Consider the following 21870-nt stretch of genomic DNA (forward strand, 5'->3'; position numbering starts at 1 on the left):
GCTGGGCCGTGGCAGCAGCACTGCAGAAAAGACATAGGGGCGTTCTGGAAGAGAACAGGTTGAACACAAGTTGTCCATGTGCTGTTGTAGTGAAGACAACTGCCAGCCTTCTGAATTGTGAACAAACGTGGACCCAGAAGATAAAGGGTGTGATTTTTCCCCCTCCTGTGGGACTGCAGCTGAGTATTGTGTCCAGTCTGGGCTACCCAGTGTGAGGAAGGCACTGACATACTGGAGCAGACACAGCAGAGTAATACAGGGTGGGCAGGGCCTGGAAGGCTTCTCATGTTAGGATATAGTTTTTTCAGCTATTAGGAGAAAAGACCAAGAGGAAAACTGATTTTTGAATTAACACGAACCAGATTTTTCCTGTATGCCATGGAAGGATGAGAAGCTTTGGACACAGACTCCGATGCAAGAAAAAAAAAACTTTTAAACCTGAGGATGTTCAAACACTGGACCAATTTATTAAAAGAAGTTGAATTTCTGTCTTTTGAGATCCCCAAAACATGGTGCCGTGTGTGACTTTATAACGGAGTAAGACCCATCCTAGTTCATTGCTGTGGCTTGTGAGCAGCTGAAGTTCTTCTGCTTCTTGTACTGGAAGAGTTGCCATTCCCAGGCTTTAGATTAAAAATAATTGGTGCCCAGGAGTGACTGTTGTAAAGCCAGTGTCAACAGCATGTGTTACATCAGCTACAGTCAGGTGATGAGGTTTTATTTCCTTATGTGAGTTTGTGTCATGAAAAACCAGGGCAAGAATGGCTTCAGTCCACTTTCAGCTACCTTTCAGATTACAGCATTAGTTTTTTTCATTACCTTAAGCGAGATATAACTCATTAATTAAGTTTATTTTAATTATAATAATTATTAGCATAGAGTTCATGAAGATTTAAGAACAATGAAGATTTAAGCTGCCATTTATGTATCACTTTTGTAGCTATCTCTCAACATACAGTTGCAAGCAGCACATACCTCTTCTACAAGAAGGAACCAGCCTTACTATGAAATAGTGAGATGTAAAATGTTCTGAGTCTTTAGGACTGCAACAGTCTTTACATTGGTGTGGCTAATCTCTTATGTAGGAATATAGAAAACTTTGGTTGTTGAGAATTTTGTTAATATTAAGGAAATATATTTGGTGTTGGAAATCCCTGGTCTTGAGCCCCAAGAGGGTCTGCCTCCTTGCATTGCCCCAAATGTCCTTGTTGAAGACTTCTGAGCTCTAGTTTAGTTGCTTAAACATAGATAACCAGTGCTATTTGAGATGTCCTGGGCATCTACATGGACCTGGCAGATGTGGCACGGGGTGTAGGAGAAACTGTGTCCTTCTGGATGTCAGTCTGGGAGCAGGCAGGCTGCCCTAGGACGTTTATCTCAAGTGGCAGCAGATGCTTATGTTTAGATGACTGAATGTAGTGCTAGGTAATATGACCTCTTATCAAGAAGTGAAGAATAGCTATTATAACAAATAGTGAGACATTAAAATTAACTTGGTGGTTGTGACTGTTTGTTTGTTTAGTGGGATTTTTTGTTTTTATGTTCTGGCTGGGGCTAACAGCCATGAGTATTTAATTCAAGACGGCCTTCAGGCTGTGAGATATGGATTTTGAATCTCCATGTATGCAAGATTATTGTCTGGTGTCTTCCACAATTATACTGAGTCTTTAAAGTGTACTTTGAGGTACAGATTCTCCATGAAATCTGTCTTGAGAATATAACCCTGTGGAGAGAAACTATTCCTAAGTCTTGAAACCATGGTGTTGGCTGACTGCCTTATAATTTTCTAGCTCACTGTGTGCAAGTTTTCTCAAGATCTTTATACTGAAATCCCTTGTTTTATAGTTTAATCCTACTAGGGTTATATAACAGATTAAATTAAGGCATGATACTGTTAGGAGCAACAGCCTAAATGTTATCTGCTGTCTTTAAATTAGACAATTCTTTTTTAATTTTTTTTTTTTATCTTCAAGTCTTGAACACAGCCTTTTGGGTGAAAGGATCATAAATGCCCAGTACTGGTAAAAGGGATGATTTTTCCTTTTCTCTCTTTTCCCCCGCTCAGTTGTATATTTCTGCTGTTCCTTTTGTGCTGAAGTTAGGTTTTGTTGTTAGGGATTTGGATTGGGAAATTAATCCAATTGAAGGGGTTTTTTTCCTGTAACTTATCTTATTATCTGTCTTGAAATATTAATAGTGTACACATGCATCGTACTTCCTGATCTGTACATGTCAATATTTTTTTTATTTCTAATGCTTCTTCAGTACAGATAAGATTTAATAAATGTTTCATATAAATCATATTTTGCTTATTCTGCTCTTTCAGAATGTACCCTTTAGAAGAAAAGATGAAGCTGTATTTTTTAAAAAGCATAGTTATATTTCTCTGTTATTAAGCAAAGCCTATACACTAAATAGTGGATTGATCAGGTACATGGCTTTAGTTCCTGACAGTTTTGTGCAGTCACAGAGGAAAAATAGCAGGCCAGACTGCAGTACAATAGGTCCACAATTACACCTGGAGATCAATTTTTTTTTTAAAAAAGTGTTTAGGACTTGTAACTGAACATAGTTGTATGTTTTTGTTTACTGCATGACTTGAAAGATTGACCTGTAATAAAAAGAGGTAATTATAGAAACTGCCACATGAGATTTATTTTTGGTTTAGTTCCATGATGCTATAGTTGCTGAAGTTGGTATGCTATTTCTTTGCTCTTGATTGACATTGATCCAAAAAATGAACTTTAAAAACCCCAGCAAAGTCCACACAACAAAATACACACAAAAACAATTAAACAGAGTAAAAAGCAAGCAGCTCCTGCTCAAAAAAACAGAAGTGTAATTAAAATCAATTTATAATATTGCTTGTATTTAATGGACATCTGAGAGCTAAAACTAGCCTTTTTCTTGTAAGCATGAATCTTTGATGGATTTTTGCTCTTAAATATATCTCAGAAATACCAATCTTAGCAGAGCGATTTATGATTTTAAACCCAATCTACAGATATTCGACTTAATATTTTCATAGCAAATCACTAATTGCAGAACATAGGGGAAAACCTTGCATGTGCAGTCAGATAATTCAACTCCCAGCAGTTAACTACAGCCATGGCAATGTAGTACTTGCACTTTTTTCAGTTATGAGTATTTCCATTGCTTTCTGGAATTAAATTTGATCTCCACTGCCCTCTGTCTAAAAGCTGGCCTGGGTGGAATCTTAGACTGAGTCTAATATTAGTGGTATTGACAGCCAATTATGATGCTTAAGAGTACATATAACTAACAACTTTCTGTATGAAATTATTAAATACTTAATAGAACGTGCTGTCTTGTTAGAGCCAAAGCTAGTTGTGAAGGATGGGACAGGGCTGGTAATATCTATTTTAGTTGCCTTGTCATAGGATCTGAATCTGTTAGTTCCATCATCTGACTGTCAGGTAGCTGCTGGTAACTTAATTATGTGCTTTAGTTATGTTTTGAAAGAGAAAATCCTTCCTTGTTGAAATAAATGTTTTATTTAATTTTTGTGATTAGTGTGCTTTAAAGGACATTGGTAAGGATTACAAGGTTTTATATACAGTTTTGTATATCTGTTAATTTCACAGAGTAAGTCCAGTTGTTGTGGTTTAACTACAGCTGGAAGCTCAGCCTCACACAGCTGCTTGCTCTGTTTCCCCCATGGGAGGGGATGGGGGAAGGGAATCTGAGGTGTAAAAGTGAGAAAACTTGTGGAATAAGATGAAGACACTTTAGGAGGTAAACCAAAATAAAGAAATCACAGAATTATAATCTCAGAATATTCTGAGTTGGAAGGGACCACAAGGATCAACAAGTCAAACTCTTGGCCCTGCACAGGACATCCCCAAGATTCACACCATGTGCTTGAGAGCATTGTCCAAACACTTCTTAAATGCCTATTTCTGTGCTAAACAACCCTCTGGGTGAAGAACCTTTTCCTAATATTGAACCTAAATTTCCCAGACACATGCTGTCACAGAAGTCATATACCCACCATCCTTATCTCAAGCCATGAGTGTTCTCATGGTTGAATTGAGAAAATAATGTGTGTCAGTTTGAAACTGGAAGGTTTGCCTTTGTCTTTCCAGTCTGAGGAAAATATAAGGTATGGAAGGAAAAGATCTGCCTTTTTGTGTTGAAGTTCTTTAGATTTCATAGCTAATTAACTTGTTAATTAGCAGTACTTCCTAGAAAGTGTTAGATAGAAAACATTTTGTACCTTAAGCATTCATGACTTAACTAAAACTGATTTTAAATTTCTTCCTTCTTCATTTAAATTTAATTTCTCTTACAGTCTGTTGTAAATTGTTTTAGAGTAGTAAGTATTTACCTATATCTTACAGGAAATAGAAAAAGGAGTGTGGCATCAGAACTTAAGAAGCTGAACTAAAAGCTTATCAGTATATGAGTAGTATACCTTAGCTAGGAGAACATGGAAAGATGTGTAAGCTTTTTTTTTTCTATTCAGTAAATTAATGGTTTAAATGAAGATTAAGAAATGGACTGGTTTCCTAATTACAGTACTAACATAGAAGGTATATTTAAAGGAAAGCTTGCTGACTTTCAAATTACACTAACATAGCATAAAACAACTTTGCTTGTTTTTTAGTCTTTTCTTCACTGAGGAGAAACTGCACTGATTATTGTGTACTATAGAATGCAATTTCATGTGAACCCTTTCCTTCAGCAAGGCATTCTGGCTCCCTATATCAGAGGTTGTGAACAAACAAAAAAAATCTAAAGAATGCTCTGTATTGCCTTTCAAAATTGCAAATAAATCCTCAAGTTACAAACAGATTAGCTTTGTTTTACAATGGTAAATAATTCACTTCCAGCTTTCTTTAGTTTGATGTGAACTGGAGGGTGAGTAAACCAAATAACTTCATTTTAAATCTGGAACACTACCTAAATTTACAATCCAGAATTGATCCTTGACACAAACGTTAATGTTTGTAGACTCAGTGATTTAATAGGAGTAATTATAAAATTTCCAGAAAGTGTCTCCAAATAGCAAAATCAAATTCCTCTAATAAAAGAACCTGTATTTTAAGTAAAGACAATTTTGAAGGAACTATTTTTAAAAATACTTTTAGCTTAGAAAAAAAGAAAGATACAAAGTGTAATTTTTAGATGAAATAGAAATCAATGAAGTGTCCAGCAAAAGGGAGTTGATTTTTAGTTCTGAAATTAGGTACAAGTTTGCATTCCCCTTGCAAACAAGTGACATCGTTGTACTAGAGGCGAACTGGTCAAGGTGCACTGTGGACTTCATCAGACCTGTGAGCTTTTTTCCCCCACTCTCAGGAGATAAGTATTCTGGTTGGCCATGAAGTGTCTTTAAGAGGACAACTAAAATCCTCACTTTGATCTCCAAATCCTGTGGGAAGACAGAAGTTTCCAAGTCTGGTATGCTTTAACATTAGCGGTGTCAGAAGGACGCTGCTCGCACAGGCTTCTAATCCAGTTGGTGCTTCTTAGGCAAGAGTAAACTAATGGGAGTCCCTGGACAACCTAACCTCCTTGTTTGCAGGTAATTAACTGAAATGTCCAGCAGAGTGGAAGGAAGGGTATGAATAACAGAGGCTAGAAGATCATTAGCAGAGAAGGAGGAGATGGTGTTTCCTAGTTAAATGGAGATTATAGCCTTCTTTGTTTTCTAGGTGGTAAATTACATCAATGAGGTAATTGGCGGGCTATTTCTTGTTTTATATGCTTTTCCTTGTAGATTGTTTCATACATCTATCTATGCTAGGTTTTTTTTTTGCTCCATACAGTGTTATCATTTCCTGGACTTTTTTCTTCTCTCAGTTTTTAGGTTGTTAAGTTGCTGCTTGTTTTGTAGTTTCTGGGCATTACTACTACAATTCTTGTCCAAGGCCAAACTTAATTTCTCTAATTGGAAAAAGCCAATTTACATTTTCTACTCCAGTTCAGAGCTTCTTTAGTTTTCAAGCTCTGATTTACTCACTTGTTGCAGTTGCCAGGTTGTTAAGTTGGGGTTTTTTCCTTGCTGGTGGTATAATGCTGTTGGCCTCTTAAACTTAAATTTTTTTTTTCTTTTACAGACTGAGACAACTTTAGGCCTCAGTTCATATCAACAGAAAAGGTAAGCATCTTTCTAAAAGTTTAATACAGACTTTAATAATAAGATTTGTGGTACTTTTCATAAGAATAGTAACATTTTAATGTAAAAAAGATCAAATAAAAACCATGATATTTTTTTCCAATTATTTTTCTCATACAGAGGAAATGAAACTAAAATGAGATAGTTTTTAATGTTGAACAGCTCAGTCATAGAATGGTTTGGATTGGCAGGGACCTTGAAGATAAGGTAGTTCCATCCCTCTGCCATGAGCTGGGTTCCTGTCCCTCACTATCCTATCAATAAAGAATTCCTTCCTAATATCCCATCTAAACCTTCCCTCTTTCAGTTTAAAGCCCTTTCTTTCTGGTCCTAGTACTAAATGACCTTGTGAAAAGTCCCACTCCACCTCTCTTATAGCCTGTTTTGGGTACTGGAAGGTGCTCTAAGGTCATCTCAGAGCCTTCTCTTCTTCAGGCTAAGCAGCCCCAACTCTCCCAACTGTCTTTGTAGGAGAGGTGCTTTGTCCTTCTGATCATCTTTATGGCCCTTCTTGAGGAAGAAGCTTCACATGTGGAATAAAAAACTGAAGAATTCTTTGATTCATTTTGTAATTTTTACCACAGAGTAATTCTGTGTAATTAAAGTGAAAGTCTGCTTGTAGATTTTTTTATAAAAGTAATTTTTCTGTAGTTTCTTTTATTGATGAGAAAGTTTGCCTACTTGAAAAATTCTTGATGTACTCTTTGAGGAAAAACTTGATGTTATTTTTGATAGATTCTTCCCTGCATTCCTTTGTGCCATCATAAAGTCATTAAGGTTGGAAGAGACCTCCAAGATCACCAACTCCTACCTTCAGCCTTGTGCCACCATGCCCACTAAGCCATATCACAGAGTTTGTCATCTACTCAATTTGTGATGGTGATGTCACCACTTCCCTAGGGAGGCTGTTACAGTACTTAACCACATGATGATTTTTTTCTGAATATCCAACCTGAATCTCCCTGGCACAGCTTGAGGCCATTTCCTCCTGTTCTGTCTCTGGTTGCCTGGGAGGAGTCTGACCCCTACATGGCTACAATCTCCTGTCAGGTGGTTGTAGAGAGCAGTGAGGTCACTTCTGAACCTCCTTTTCTCCAGACTAGACAACCCATGACCCTGTGCTGTCCTCTCCTGTCTTGAAGACATAATTTATTACTGAAGAGTTTGCCATGTATGATACCTGACAAGGAAAATAAGTGGCCTCTTTTTTCTCTGGTCTTTAATTTTTCTCTGAAGAATCATCAGATACTATTTTTTTTTAATGAGTGCATTGAACAGTAATAATCAAGCTTGTTTCTTGGACAGTAGCATTCAGCAAGCTGTCATAGTGCATTTTCAGTAAATAGAGTTATGTTTTTTCCACAGCCTGTTTTCTGTTCCTTTTCAGGAAATCTAGTAAAAGAATTTTCCATTTTGAATGAGTTCCTCTTTTACACTGTGTATAGTTGCTTAATTGTGGGCTTAAGAGCCTTCTTTTTGCAAGTTTTGAAAAACCTGTGAAATCTCCAGCTGTGGACAGGAATGCAAACAGCTGTAGTTATGTGCTGCAGTATATCAGTCTGATTGTAAGTATGAGAACATGAATTTGAACAAAAGAGAACAATGATTAGTGTATTTCTGTGTTTTGGATATAGCCAGACCTTATGGAGATTCTTTAAATGGAATAGTATCTTGTTTAAATCATGAAATCTCAGGGGCAGAAAGAAAGTGCCTATATTGGCATCGGTAGATTTGGTGCAGTATTGTTTCCCAGAAAACAACTGAATTTGGTGGTTCTTGTGATTGAGGCCATGGACTAGATTGCTTACAGGATTTTTTAAATTTTAATTTCTCAGTTAAGAAGATTGCTTTCTGTATTGGAAGACTTCAGTGTTCTAGACTGTATTCTGTTAAAACATGGTTTAGATACCTGAAAATAAATAGTCGGTTCGGTTCCACTTAAGTGTGCTAGCCTATTTGAAGTTCAGTCACAATGATGAAGGTTTGCATTGCAAAGTCTCTGATACCATGTTACATAGCAAATACCAAATTTGTTTTCTGTTTTTCTCTCTCACTGCTGTTACTGGTTTTGCATGAATCTTTCCTTTAAGTCTTTTTCTTGGTGATTTTTTCAATGGCGTTGCTAGAAACAATACATAACTTCTCTAGATGACTTGTCTTCCCTTGTCCTTATTAGAGATTATTTCTTCTTCTTGGTATAGCTTGCCAATATTTTTTCCCTATTTAGGCAGTTTATTCAGTTCTCTGATCTACTTTTTAGCACTAAGTGGAAGGAGGGAAATGAGCTAGCAATGTAATTTGTTTTGTTCATGCCCATGGTCAGGTTACAGTGCATCTATTCAAGCTTCTCCCTGTTCTTTCCCCAGACACTCCCCCTTGGGAATTGCTGGCTTTGAACTTTGCCTGTTACGAGTGTGTTTTCCTGATACATGGTTAATATTGATATATCTGAGCCAGCTACTATCTGGGTAGTTTATAAAAAAATTCTTGCTAATCTCTTTATTCATCTGCATTTTTAGCAGCAGCTTCTGCCAGATACTGAAGTGGTCAATTGTTTTGTGGGAGTTCACTTTCTCACTGAACCTGTGATTAATACCCATATTTCTAAAAAAAATCTAGTTTTAAAAATTGAAATATCTCTTCTGATATATGAAGCTCAGCCTTATTTTTAAATATTAACAAGTTGTGGATGCACTCAGGTTACTTACAGAACATTTTTAGCTCAAGAAGTCTGCAATGGCTCTTTCGAGGATTCTGGCACAAAAAGTACCCACTGTGAAGCATTTGCCAATTTGTCATTTTAAGGTCCACAGAGTTATTTTTAGAGATGCTTTTATTTGATTTTGTGGTAATGGAAATAAAGTAGCAGCTTTCTAAGAGTTCTTGTTGCTAAATAAAATCATGAGAATTAAGTTGTTTCACAGCTTAGTTCTGCTGTCTTTATTTCTTTACAATTTATGGCACAAGAGAGGAAATAAAACCCTTTAAACAACTGCTGACGTAATGTGGGAAAAATTACATGTGGAGTATGCTTAGATTTGAATTTTCTGCAGAAGCAATTAAAGATGTTACAGATAAGATTCCACAGAGCACACAACTCCTACAGAAATCCCAGAACAGCTAGAAAGGTAAAGTGAGGATACAGAGACACAGTTGCTGCCCAACTTTGCAGAAATCTTTAAATACTATATGTGACAAGCTTTTTCTTCATCTCCAAATGCAAAGATGTGCATTGATTATCTACCAATTGAGTGCCTAATACTCTGATAAACAGCAAAGCATTATGGAAGTGCTGAAGAATGTCCTTAAGCTAGAAGAATATTGTGGCTCAGCACAGATGGACGCCCATATCAGCTACAGTGTTTGCAGGCGTTGCTATTTTGACCATGTTTATGACAGCATGTGTGACAATTACTATTGAGACATGAAGATGCACTTCAGTGAGTTGCATGTGGGTAGCAACAGTATCTTAGTTAGTAGTTGAGGTAAATATCCACTCAGATACAGCATGGATGGAACAGGGAGGATAATGATCCTGCTGGGGACTATGTGTAGCTCACTCTCAAGTCTCAGTTTTAAAATCAAAATTCTTGCAGAAGGAAAAAGATGTTGAGAACATTTAAATTACAGGTCCATATGATTCCTGGCCAGTTCTTCGACTGCTGGCAGATATCTGCAGTCCTCTTTTCCAGTTGCATCTTTTCTTTTTCATGTTGTTCTTCTTGTCTTTAAAAGTTAGAAAGCTTGGAGGCGTAGGGAAGGAAAAATGTTTAAATTGTGATATAAGACCGGGAGCCATATTTCTACATGCATACAACAGTAATTAACTTCATGTCATTATGCTGTAAAGTTGCCCTACCCATGGGTGTATCCAGCCTTTGGTGAGCAAGTGCCCAGCAGAGCAGAGACATTATCATCATTTCCTTGTCTGCTGCAAGTTGACTCATGCTGGGCCCTTCAGAAGACAAAGTTTGTGGATCCCTATATTGCTTGCTCCTGTTTGAATCTTATTACAGTTCTTACTTATATTGTAATAGTTGGCATTCATTATGATGTTGCTGCCGTTACCAAACTTTAACCAAATGTAACAAATTTAAAAAATCTGTGTTGGCCAGCTGGCTTTCCAGGATAATATAGCTGTGTCCTGAGAAAATGTTGCCTGAACTTTTATGTGTATGTAAAGAATTAAGTATGTAATAATTAAATAATTAATTCTGGACAAGAATTAATTATTGTTCAAGTTAGGCCAAGTTACAAACACTTGACAGCGTTTTCAATACATTTGAAATAACTATATTAATTATCACTATTGTAAATATTTTTAATATTTTTCCATAAAAGGAATTGTTATGTTATTCTGCCAATAATTATCAACACAAAAGAGGTGCTGTCTAACTGTTCAAAATTTTAATTTTGGAAGAAATGGACAGAATTATTTTTAAGATTGCTCTAAAATGAGTGGTTTCTGTTTAGCATTACCTTGACAATGGAGGTACAGGAGCTTTTTGACCTTTTTCATTTAGAAAGGTCCTCTAAATCTTTTTTAAAATTAGACTGTAAACTCTGAAGACATACTAGTCACTTGTTTTATCCTTATGAAACCGAACTGCTAGTATAGTTTTCCAATTGTATTCTCCTACGCCCAGTGTCTCTGTAAACCTCATTCTGTTGAGTATTTGTTCTTCAGTTTGAGATTTGACTTTAGCCTTATAAGGTGTACCCAAGCACTCTCTTATTTGACAACTGTAATGTCTCACAGCCACACTTAATAGTAGCAAGAATTTTTTTTATTTTTTTTTTTTTAGATCTAAATACAGTTTTTCCTGTTGGTGTCTTCTTGTATTTTCACTTCTGTTGTACTGTGATCTGCAAACACATGGCATATGTGCACACACATATATTTAAGTATATACTAAGGCTGACTGGATGTACTAAGCCCACTCTTGTCCTGGTAGTGTTTTATTACTTTTATGTGGACAAAGCTGTTTTTAGTGACTAGGCTCTGTAGCATTGGACGTGCTTTGACATCCAAACATAGAGCTCTGGAAATTGATTGGCATGCTGTGTATTATACTTGGAGTGTGAAGATTCAGTCTGAGTTCGAGTGAGTCATTGAGACAATGTAATTTTAATTTAAATGCTTTTGATTTGATTTTGATTAAAAGATACAATTAAGATTTCCTAGCCTATTCTTAAACTTTTACTCCTGTAAATAGCTTCCTTGTTGAAGTGGTTCTGAAGTATGGTAAGGCATCAGAATTTGATCAATAATTAGCTTTCCTGGAATTGCACTGGATGGAATTGGATTGATCTTTGCTCAAGGCCTCAGCTTTCATAAGACAAGCCACATGTGTGTGCTCCATTTCCTGGCGGCTCCTCCATGCTGAGGCAGGGCTGTGTAGTTCTGCATAGAACTGGGTTTGGGAAGTAGCTTTCCTTACCCAAGACAAGTGGCTGCAGGTCTGTCTTTGGATATCTAGGCTTGATACAAAGTCAGGAAAAAAGGATCTAAACCAATAATGCTGTTTTAATAACAGAAAAAAAAGCATTTGAAAAAAAAAAAAAGCTGTTGGTCTTGCCATTCAGGAGCCATTGATCTTCTTCGTATTATTCTTTAGTCTTCCCCTTTATTTATTTATTTTTTTAATTTTGTTGTCTCCCTGTTTTGGTTTTTGTATGAATAGGGTTTTTACTCAGCTCAATTACAGTTACAGAGATGCTTAACTGTGGTCACAGTCACATCATTCTGAATAATAAAAAAATGTTTTGGTCAATGAAACCACCTTGTATATTTTACTTTTCTTTTTGTTGTGGGTTAACTATTGTGCTCTATATAACTATACTGATAAAATAAGCAGTAGTAGAGAATGCTTCCAGGTGTGATGTTGACTTCACTGCTGGATTGTTTGAGTGCTGTTTAAGTTTTGGCCTTCATCTACTAGAATTCTCCTAAAGAGTATCCAGGGGAAGGTCAGTGTAAGCAAAGCTAAGGAGTATTTCCAGAGCAGAGACGTTTTCTTCTGGATATTGCAAGTTTTGAACCGTATTGGGTATTTTCTCACATGTGGCCTCAGTAACTTCAAGTACATTCAAGATTGTTTATGTACTAGTGCAGAAGTAGCTGGAGAAACTCAGGATGTGTATGTAAATTATTGTTACACATTGGACAATATCCAAAACATCTTTCATTGCAATGTTTGGACATTGCTATGAAAGATGACGTAAACCGTTTTAGTGTGTTGTTTCACTCAGCCATCATTATATAAAGGAGAGGTTTACACTTCAATTATGTCCATTTTCAAGATGTGTAGTCTCACATAATCTTTCTTGGAGACACTGCATAATCATGTTGTAAAATTGCGATATTTTGACTGGACAAGTTTTTGTTTGTTTCTTCTTTTGAATTAATTGCTTTATTAGAATTAATGAATTTTGCTAAGAGAGGGCTATTTGAGATGGGAAGGGAGCAAAAATGTGTCATTTAATAATATGTTTTACAGCATTTCAATTTTTTTTTGCAGTGTATCCCTGTATCGGGGAAATTGCCGACCTCTCCGGTTTGAGCCACCAATGCTGGACTTCCATGAACAGTAAGATGAAAAGTGTTTTTGATCTATTTGGTTATGCAAATCAAAACAAAATAAAAAACCAACCAAACAAAAAAGGCCCAAAACAAACAAACAAACCCAAAAAACCCTCCATCCACTGCAAAAAGCAAACAACAAATAACAAACAAAAACCCAGAAAATTAATAGGAACAGCATCTAAAGCTGGAAAAGGTTGTATACATAGAGTGCGTTATTAGATTGTAGGGGTAATTGACCTACACAGGGCTGCTGTACTCATTACCATGTAGTATTAAGTGACCTGTCAGCTGCTGTGTTTTTGATGATTTAGGTACTGGTACAGCTGCTCTGCAGAGTGGACAGTTTTAAGTCTTGAATGTAATGTTCTGAGGTGAGATTACCCCTCTGCTTGAATATAACCTGTGTCAGTGAGCATGTACTCTAGCACATCAGTTTTACTAGGGCTTTGGTGGCAAAAAAACTGGCTGTGGATCTGCAATTATTAGAACACTAATGTTGAGTTGTGAAAATACAGCCTCAAGCAGAGCAAATAGCCTCCAGGAACTTAGCTTTGTGTTCTCTACCTTGCCACTGGTTGCTGTTTCCATTAAACAAAAGAAGGAAGGAAACCAGATGTTTCACTGATGCACCTGTTAGTTCTGAGAACTACTTCAGTCTTAACTTTACTTACCATGAACTGGTTACTGGTTATAGGTAGCTCCAATCCCTTTTCTTCCCAACAGTCAAAAGTGGTTCTGGAGTAGATGTTCATGGAGCTTCTCTGCATGATTGATACTAGAGCAATGCAAACTGTAGTGAAGGCATTTCAAACATTTGTTACCAGTTCAGCCTGGAAGAATGACAACAGTCCAGGTGTGCCTTTTAGCACAGCATTCCCTCCTCCATCCTCAGCCAGTGTGCTGCTGCTGGATGAAAGGCTGTTTCATTTACAGATAAGCCGCAGATTATTAATAAAAATGTAGTACCTCTTTCTTTTGGAAAGACTGTTGTGCAGTGTGGTGACTATGGAGTTGTGCAAGGAAGCTCCTGTGTACTGACATGGTGCATACTTGTGTCTGTCTGAAAGAAGAGAAGTCATAACTGTGTTCTGGTTGCACAGAGTAGCTTTCCAGAAATCACCTCTATACAAAAAAACCCCAGTGTAAATGTCACTAAATAACAAAGCTGTATGAAAATGCCTCATTTTACAGAACTTACTTGTACTCAGTCTAACAAAATTGTGGCTTTACTTCCAATTAAAGACAGAGCAAGTTGCTCTGCCCCCTCATTTTCCTTCAAAATTTCTTTTAGCTTTTGATGTGTGATTTTGTTGTTTTTCTTCCTGATGTCAGTAACCAGTCCTAGGTAGGAGAATATTCAGTTTCTGAACTGAATAGCAAAATATCTCATGGTAAGCCCTACTCTACTGCTTCTCTGCTACAAGAAAAGTAGGCTATAGTTAATAAATTATTTTAGTGAGTGCAGTATGAATTCAAACTTACAGAGCAGTGTGCTTTTTGTTAGAGCTATTGTAAACTCAACAATTGATTTGAGTTTAGGTTAGTTTATTTTAAAAACTGTAGAAATTTTCAGTTCATAGTAATTCTAGACTTTGGTTTTGGGAATGTATTTTATACACCTTTTTCTATGAATAAATTTGATGTTCTCTGAGATATCTTTTAAAGGTTATCTAGCATTTGCACGCTTATGCTTTGAAGAAAGCTACACGTGCTTTTTTGTTTTGTGGACTTCCAAAGATGATTTTTTCTCCCTTACTACAAGTAGATCTAAGACAGTACCATAAATACTTTAAGTCCTTCTACATCATATTTTGGCCTTTTACATAAGCTGTTCTGGTCAAAGCTAAAGCTACTAAAGAAATAGTATAAATCTAATACAGTGTTAAAAGCAGCACAGATCTCTTACTTGGGAATGGCTCTGTATGATACATGCAAACTGCACTGAGGGATTGCTGCCTTCTGGCAGTTAAAATCAGGAACCTGTGTGTTAGATCTTGATTCATTGCATGTTCCTTCATTGGTTTGGGTGGCTTTTTTTTGGTAGCTCATTTTTTGGTATATCATTAATAATCTTTTTTTTGTCATTTAGGTTATAGTCTCAGGCAGCAATCCTCTTGTGATTTATTAAAACTTAAAGGAGTTGCCAAAAGCAATTTTCAAAAAAGTTTAGATGTGGAGCGCCAAAGTTTAGTTTAAAATCTGTGAACCAACTCTGAGAAATGCTGAGTAACTCAGCCTTATGGTGGGAACAAGCTGCAGGTGCCAAGCACCTCGAAGTCAAATAATGCAGATTTAAGCTTTTGAGTTTTTGCCTTTTAAATCAGACAGGGTTTTCACATTCAAATTCTGGTTTTTCTGTCTTTGTTATTAATGCATTTTATAAAAGGCATAAAATGTGTGTTTAGTTTCTGAATAAGTGCTATACCCAAGGGGTGTTTTGTTAATAGGTAGCATGAACATAAAGTAGAGCAAACTTGTTCCAAGTTCATTTTATGCTGAGCTGTCAACATGTATCATACCTAGGCTAAAGAAAGATCTAATATTTATTTTCAGTTGTAAGTCAAACCATTCTTCCTGTGACATTTTGGTGTGCTACAAGTGTGTGGGTTTAATCAGTTGTTTCAAAAACATGTCAACTTAAACAGAAAGAATAGTTAATAAAAGTTACTTTATCTAATAATCTCAGAAAATCAAAACCAGCATTAAGTTGATAAATATGTGTTGTAGACACACTTCCTGTATTCCACCTGGAGATGAGATTACAATAATGGCCTTCTACTTCTGGTTTATAACAGTTGGAGTTTTTTTGATGCTGTTTTAATATAAAGCAAACCATATTCTATCACTTTGAAGGTAGTCCAGGTAATCTCACATTTATCAAAAGAAATGCATGCTGTATGTTAGGATATGCAAATCTTTAGCTCACTTGAAGAGATCCCAAATGTTCTTTGTATACATTAAGCCTCTGGGAATGGGATAGAACTGAGGCAGGTTCTCCCATATTACTGTGCCAGGGGACTACTTGATCTAAGTGTGGAATACTCATTTGGGTATTTAATGTGTAAGCCTCTTTCTTGTGTTTCTGAAGCAACACCAATATTTTTCTGAATCAAATTCTGCAACATTTTCAGTATCGGAGATTTAGAGCTTTAAAGAAAACAAGGAAAAAACCTTACACCTAAAGGCAGCTCCACAACTAGCTGGCTTTTTTTACCAGCATTCTGTTCCTTGTATTCTCTTCTAAACTGTTACTCTCCCCTGTTGTTAAATGGGAATAACTGAGGTGTTCTACAAACAGTAATCATCATGTTGTTCTCTGTAGCTTTGGGAGTTGCTTGCTCAGAAGTTATTTTGACAGAACAGTCATTATCTATATGACGTTCTCTGTTTAACACAGGTCTTCATATTAGAGATCTTATAGATTGCCACCTGGGGTGAAGGCTCAGGAATACTTTTACAGGGCAGTTTCCATTCAGTTCTTGCACCCATTTGTGGGAGTATGTGGATCTTCACAGATCTCAATACATTGCCTTCATCTTTGTTAATTCAGCTCTGACAGAATCATAACTGAAGTTTAAGTTCTTTAACTAATTTTTTTTTATAGAGGTACCTTATGATACTGGAGCACTTGTGTATTGAGTATTTTAGAATTCTACCACAATACAAGCTAGAACTTATCAAATTTTTTTAAAAATCTGGAGATACTTTAGAAGAAGTTGATATCCTGCCCCTGTTTCCTAGAAATGATTGGTAATATATGAAATTACACTTCTGGTTGCAGTAATATTTTAATCCTTGATTAACATATTCTTCTGTGGTGAATGGAGGTTCTTGCTTCACTCAATTTGAGCGAGGTCCCATTCTCAGACAAAATTTTCTCATTGGTAGGGCATTATTCCGAAGTTCTTTATTTCAGTTTTATATTATTATCTCATTCTGAATTTCCTTTGAAGTATTTTGGTTAGGGGATTTTTGAAATGTTTTCGTATTTCTTGTTTGTGAACTCTAGTATTTGGCAAGATATTCTGTGAAGGCTTAAGCTGGGCTTGAAAGCAATTGCTTGGCAATGTTCAAATACTGAGACCTTGCAGGTGTGGAGACCTTATGTTTCTCTAAGAAACATTAGGGACATGCTTTACTTTAAGGACAGGATTGTGTCAGAATAGGTAAAAATCTGGACAATATAGCCTGTCTTAAACCTATCTTAATATACCTCCCTTTGAATCTAGACTGCACTGCCTACAGTTATTCTTCTAATTGCATGAACTAAGAACAAGAAGACAAATTAAAAGGGGGCATTTAGAAAGTGAAGGCATATCATGAATGCTGTACTGCAGTGTAAACGGATTTATATCCTTGTAAGGCTTGGTTGGTGTAAAAATTAGGGGAGGACTAGCATGGGAATGGAGAAATTATATTGTTAACAATTTAGCTATTGGAAATTTTCCTGGGCTATCGATGAAATGTTTGCATCTGCTGGATATACAGTAGATATTTACATCCTTAAAGCCACGGGAGTTACTTGAAGTATCATAGTATTGATATAAGTTTAGCAAAATGGTCTGTTTTCTTCATGAACTCTAATCCCTTGTATAAAAAATAGTGAAGAATTTTAACAAGTAGAGAATTTACTCAGATGACTATTTTTCCTACATTTTAAGTAAGTTGCCTACAATGTACATCCAAATGTTTACACAGTACATTTGATACACTTGTAATGTGTGAGTTTGAGATTGTTGAAATTTTAAAGAAATGTTGCTAAAGGAAATTTCATTTCCCTTGGAATTTGCTGAATGTGAGAAATTGTTGACAGTAAATTGACATTTCATCCAGATCTGCCTCAGGTTTTGTTCACATATCATGCTAGACTGCACAATGCTGCTGAAAGTTCATTACACTCTTGATTCATTCCAATCACACTTGGTGACATGGTTGGATAAACTCTACTACTTGTATATGTGGTTTTGATAACTGTTTGGAAAAGGCGTGATTTTGTTGCATGGAATCTACATTAGGTTCCTAACTTAAAATGGAGCACTTGCTCTATTTAGTATGTTACATTGACACCAACTTCTTGTCAAGTCTTATGTCAAAGAACTTTCTCTGTTAAAAGTCAGTGAAATCTGGAAACTAAGAAACAACCAGTGTATAGGTTAGTAGGTATACAAAACCAAAACCCTTCTGTTTTCTTCTGCTTTTCTGAGTTGGAGACATGTTTGAGAATGCAAATGTATGTGCTTCAGCTACTCTGAACTTCAGGTAAAGAAGCCACTTGCCTGTGTCACTCAACCGGTTTTGTGTGAAGCAGGAAGAATGCTGTACTCACTGTTTCTTTGGTTTTGTACGTGATGCAGGCTTCCTTTCTGTAAGGAAACTAGCATTTTCTTCAGAAGGAGGCACAAAAGGCATTCTCTTTCAGTCTCTGGAGGTAACCTTGTAAGACCAGCTCGTTTATTTCTTTTAATTAAAAATAGTTGGATACGTTACAAAGTCAACACCCAAGTTCTTATTGTTGGAGTTTGCTCAGTCTGATCTTCCGGCTGGAGAACCATCTTCATTGGTTCGGGAAGTTCCAGAGCCTGGGAGACTGTCCAGGGCACATGACTTTGTAGGCTTTCCACATTACTCTTCTGCCTTCTAGGCATCTGTTATTCACCCCTGTCTGATAGGATACTGTGTGACAGGATACTGATTTAACCCTTGTGACACTTCTGATATGTTGTGTGACAACAAGTTTTCCAATTGCCTCTGCACTTGCCAAAGATGCTAAATGAAAAAAATCCATGGAGGAAAACATGTCAAATTCTCAAGTGTATGAGGAATTTACCAGAATTGACTATTGAGTATATTTACGTATATTCCCAGCATTTAAAAATGTATCTAGGAAGCTTTTGATTGACTTCATCTCTCTCTCCAGTCTCATTAGAAAGAGTAAGGGATGGGAGAGGGAGAATATATCTGCTGTATTCATATATTTTTCTTTTCAGTAATAGATCTGTATCAGTTTTCATAAATCGAGTGAGCTTAAGCTGTGTGCAGTAAGAAAAACAATTAATTGCTCTTCCAAAAGGGCATTTATAAAATTTGTATTTGCTTCACAATGAGTAGCTACATATTTTTGCCAGTCAGTTTTGGGCCAGTAACTCAAGGACTCATCTCCCCAAAATTTGCAAGAGCTTATTTCCATTGTCAAAATAACCTACCCTTTGATCACTGGAAGAGCAGTGAATTCCAGTACAAGGACATGCTTACAGTACCCTGCAGGTACTAACTCAGACTTTGAAAAGATTTGAGTTGCAGCAGTAAAAACATTAACACAGGCTTCTTTATCCATTTGACCAGGTGCCTCACCCTTGTTAATTAGCATCTTCTCGTCTAGGTTATGGTATCAGGGTTTTTTTTATCAGTGTAGATTAACCTTTTTATGCAGGGACAAAGAATCAGGAGCAAAATCTTACATGCTTTGATAGTTCATGTTTGCCTGAAGGTCTGTGTCTATACCGGCTTCTCACAATGAAAAATGCTAGCTGTGACTGCTCTGGGAAATTCTGCTCTAAAATTTGGCATCAGCTACAACCACACTTGCGCTGATCATTGTGGTTTGATAATCTGCAGCTTGGAGAGCATCCCTTATGAGATTATTGCTTGGTATGCAGGCTCATTAGAGGTGTCTGGTGCTCATTGCCCTACGTGGATTTTACCATGTCTAATTGCAGAAAAAACAGGTGAGGTTTATGAGGTCCTATTTCTTTATATTTGTGTAACATCACACTTAAAGAATATAAGGAAAGCTGTATCTCAGCCAAATGTAATACCAGACTCGCTGTTTCAAAATCGGAATTATCAGCAAAAGAGTAAAGTAAAACAAAGTCCTAACATCAGAATTCCTTTTTAGTGCCTTCTGCCTTTATTACCTATAATTATACTGTGGTAGTTGAGTTTGGAATATGAAATTAGTGAGCTATGGTGGTGGTCATGGCTGTTCCCCAACCAGTTTGTTTTTATAGATTTGAGCCTCTCAAACAGATGTATAGTCCCTTCTTTTCACAACTGGAAAAACATGAAGGTCTTAAAGATTGTTAATATTTGAAAGATTTCCTGGCTAACGAGTTTTATTTGCAAACTGCCTTTCTGACATAAGCAGACTGGTGGTTTGCTGTTGCAACTTCATTCAGCATCATTTTCTTGGCTTTGTGATGTTTCACACACTTAAGTGTGCATCATAAGTGTCACTGAAGCAACTCTGATGTTCAGTTTTCAGTACATAGCTGTTTCTCTTTAGAGACCACAGATGATACACTAGTTGCATCATTTACTCATATGTAATATACTGATTAAGATCTACTCATCTCTTTCTTCTTGCTGTTGTGATTGGAAGGAACTGTTCAGTTTGAGTCTCGTTTTTGGTGTCAAGTCCTCATATGAAGACTGAGTGCTTTGTTACAGAGTAGGATTATTTCCCCTTCTTGACGAGCTGCTAAACGTTTTGTGGGGAGAAGTACCCAACAACTGCATGGTGGCAAGCAAAGGAGTTGCACTAAGGCACTGGGAGCATGTCTTCCACTAAGGAGAGTGAAAAATTGTAGTGGGAACTACAGAACAGACAGCTGATCTTCAGGCTACAAGAGCTTTCTTCAGTGTTGAATGAGATTGACTGTTTAATTTCTTCCGTATTTTTAAAAACTTTTGGTGTTGGTAGAATCTGGGTAGTGCTTTAAGGTTGACCACTTTGTCTAAACAAGGAATTTGCTGCAAAAATGTTGACTGGTATAGAAGCTTCTGCTTTTCTTAGTTACCCAACAGATAAAATACTCAAGGCTATCTGTAGTGATGTCAGGGAAAGAGTGTTTGAAGCAGTGTGTTTGTAATTCAGGGAGTGCTGGGTAACTCCCTATCAGCAGACACTTTTCTTGGTTGTGAATTTGCATGTTTGTTTTTATGGTGGGATTTTTGGTGGAAGTGAGGGTAGAGATGAGGAAATTTGGAGGGCTGGCTTTCATTTGCATTCCTCTGATCTGGGAAGCTTTTTCCTAGCAAAAAAACAGGTGCATAGGTTTACTGTTTAATTCCGTTGATCAACAGTATAGCAGTTACAGTAGTTAATGCAAAAGGTCAGAGCTGATAAACTATTTCCTTTTCTGATGTCGCCATGTATGCTAGCAAGAGATGGAAGTATTTTCTGTTAGGGCTTAACCTGGACATTTGGTTTTGTACAGGTTTTGAAAGGTGAGAGGAATTCTGGTCTCTGTCACTGGTAAAGTTAGAAAAGTCAAAATGTGATTTTTTGACAGTGAAAGAAGGGTTTGCTGACAGCAATATGAAATTAGGTGAACTCAGCAAGCTAAGAGTTTTAAAGTGGCAAACTGTAGATATATTTTTGTTAGTGATGATGTCGTTTATTGATGGTTAATAATTGTGTTTTTGAATTAATTACATGGTCTTTAGCATCTGCTTCATGCGTAGGAGGTTCTGTAACCACGATCACTTCATAAATTGTGGCATAGTGTGTTTATTTTCACCGAATTCTCCATTCAATAGAGCCTTTAATTTACAATAAAGTTACATTGCTTTATCTGTTGAGATATATTCTACACCCCACTCTAAGCTGAAAAACTGCAGTAGCACATATTAATGTGGTCTGCTAAGGTTAATTGAGGATGGCTGAACAGCTGCCTGTTTCTGGTCATCATCACTGCAGCTACTACAGGTAGTAATTCTTATCAGTAGTTTGGGTGTCCTTGCAGTGTTTGGAGCAAGTGACATGGGAGAGAGACCTACAGGGACTACATGTAGCCTGAAGGTTAAGAGTTAGCTGTTTTGAATTCCAGAATTCAAAATGCAGCAGTTTTTAATCTGTAAACTGCATGCTTTATTAGTGCTTTGGTGCTGATACTTAAGATGTATGGGTTAAAAGGCATGAAAAAAAGTCTGAAGAGACAGTAAAGTCTGAAAAATAATTGCTGAAACAGGAACATCTATTGTCACCTCAGCTGTTGTAAGCAAAATGAAACTAGCCAAAAGCTTGTGTCAAATGAATTTGTTAGCATGTCTTCTACTGAAAACTTGGGTGGTTGACTGTGGACTTCCATCTTTCAGGGTTCCTAAATTCTAGAATTTTTCTTAAGCCTTTTTTTTTTTTTTT

The 21870-nt window shown here is 36.7% G+C and overlaps 1 protein-coding gene across 1 annotated transcript in view; it reads left to right on the forward strand.

The window, feature by feature from the left end:
* Nucleotides 1–21870, forward strand: part of TMEM131 (transmembrane protein 131) — a 93535-nt gene that overhangs the window by 24436 nt on the left and 47229 nt on the right. The window contains 2 exon segments of the mRNA XM_063149742.1: nt 6084–6124; nt 12664–12732. Coding sequence (XP_063005812.1) covers nt 6084–6124; nt 12664–12732 — 110 coding nt within the window.

The sequence above is a fragment of the Melospiza melodia genome, chromosome 2 (assembly GCF_035770615.1).
Source record: "Melospiza melodia melodia isolate bMelMel2 chromosome 2, bMelMel2.pri, whole genome shotgun sequence".
Lineage (NCBI taxonomy): Eukaryota > Metazoa > Chordata > Aves > Passeriformes > Passerellidae > Melospiza > Melospiza melodia.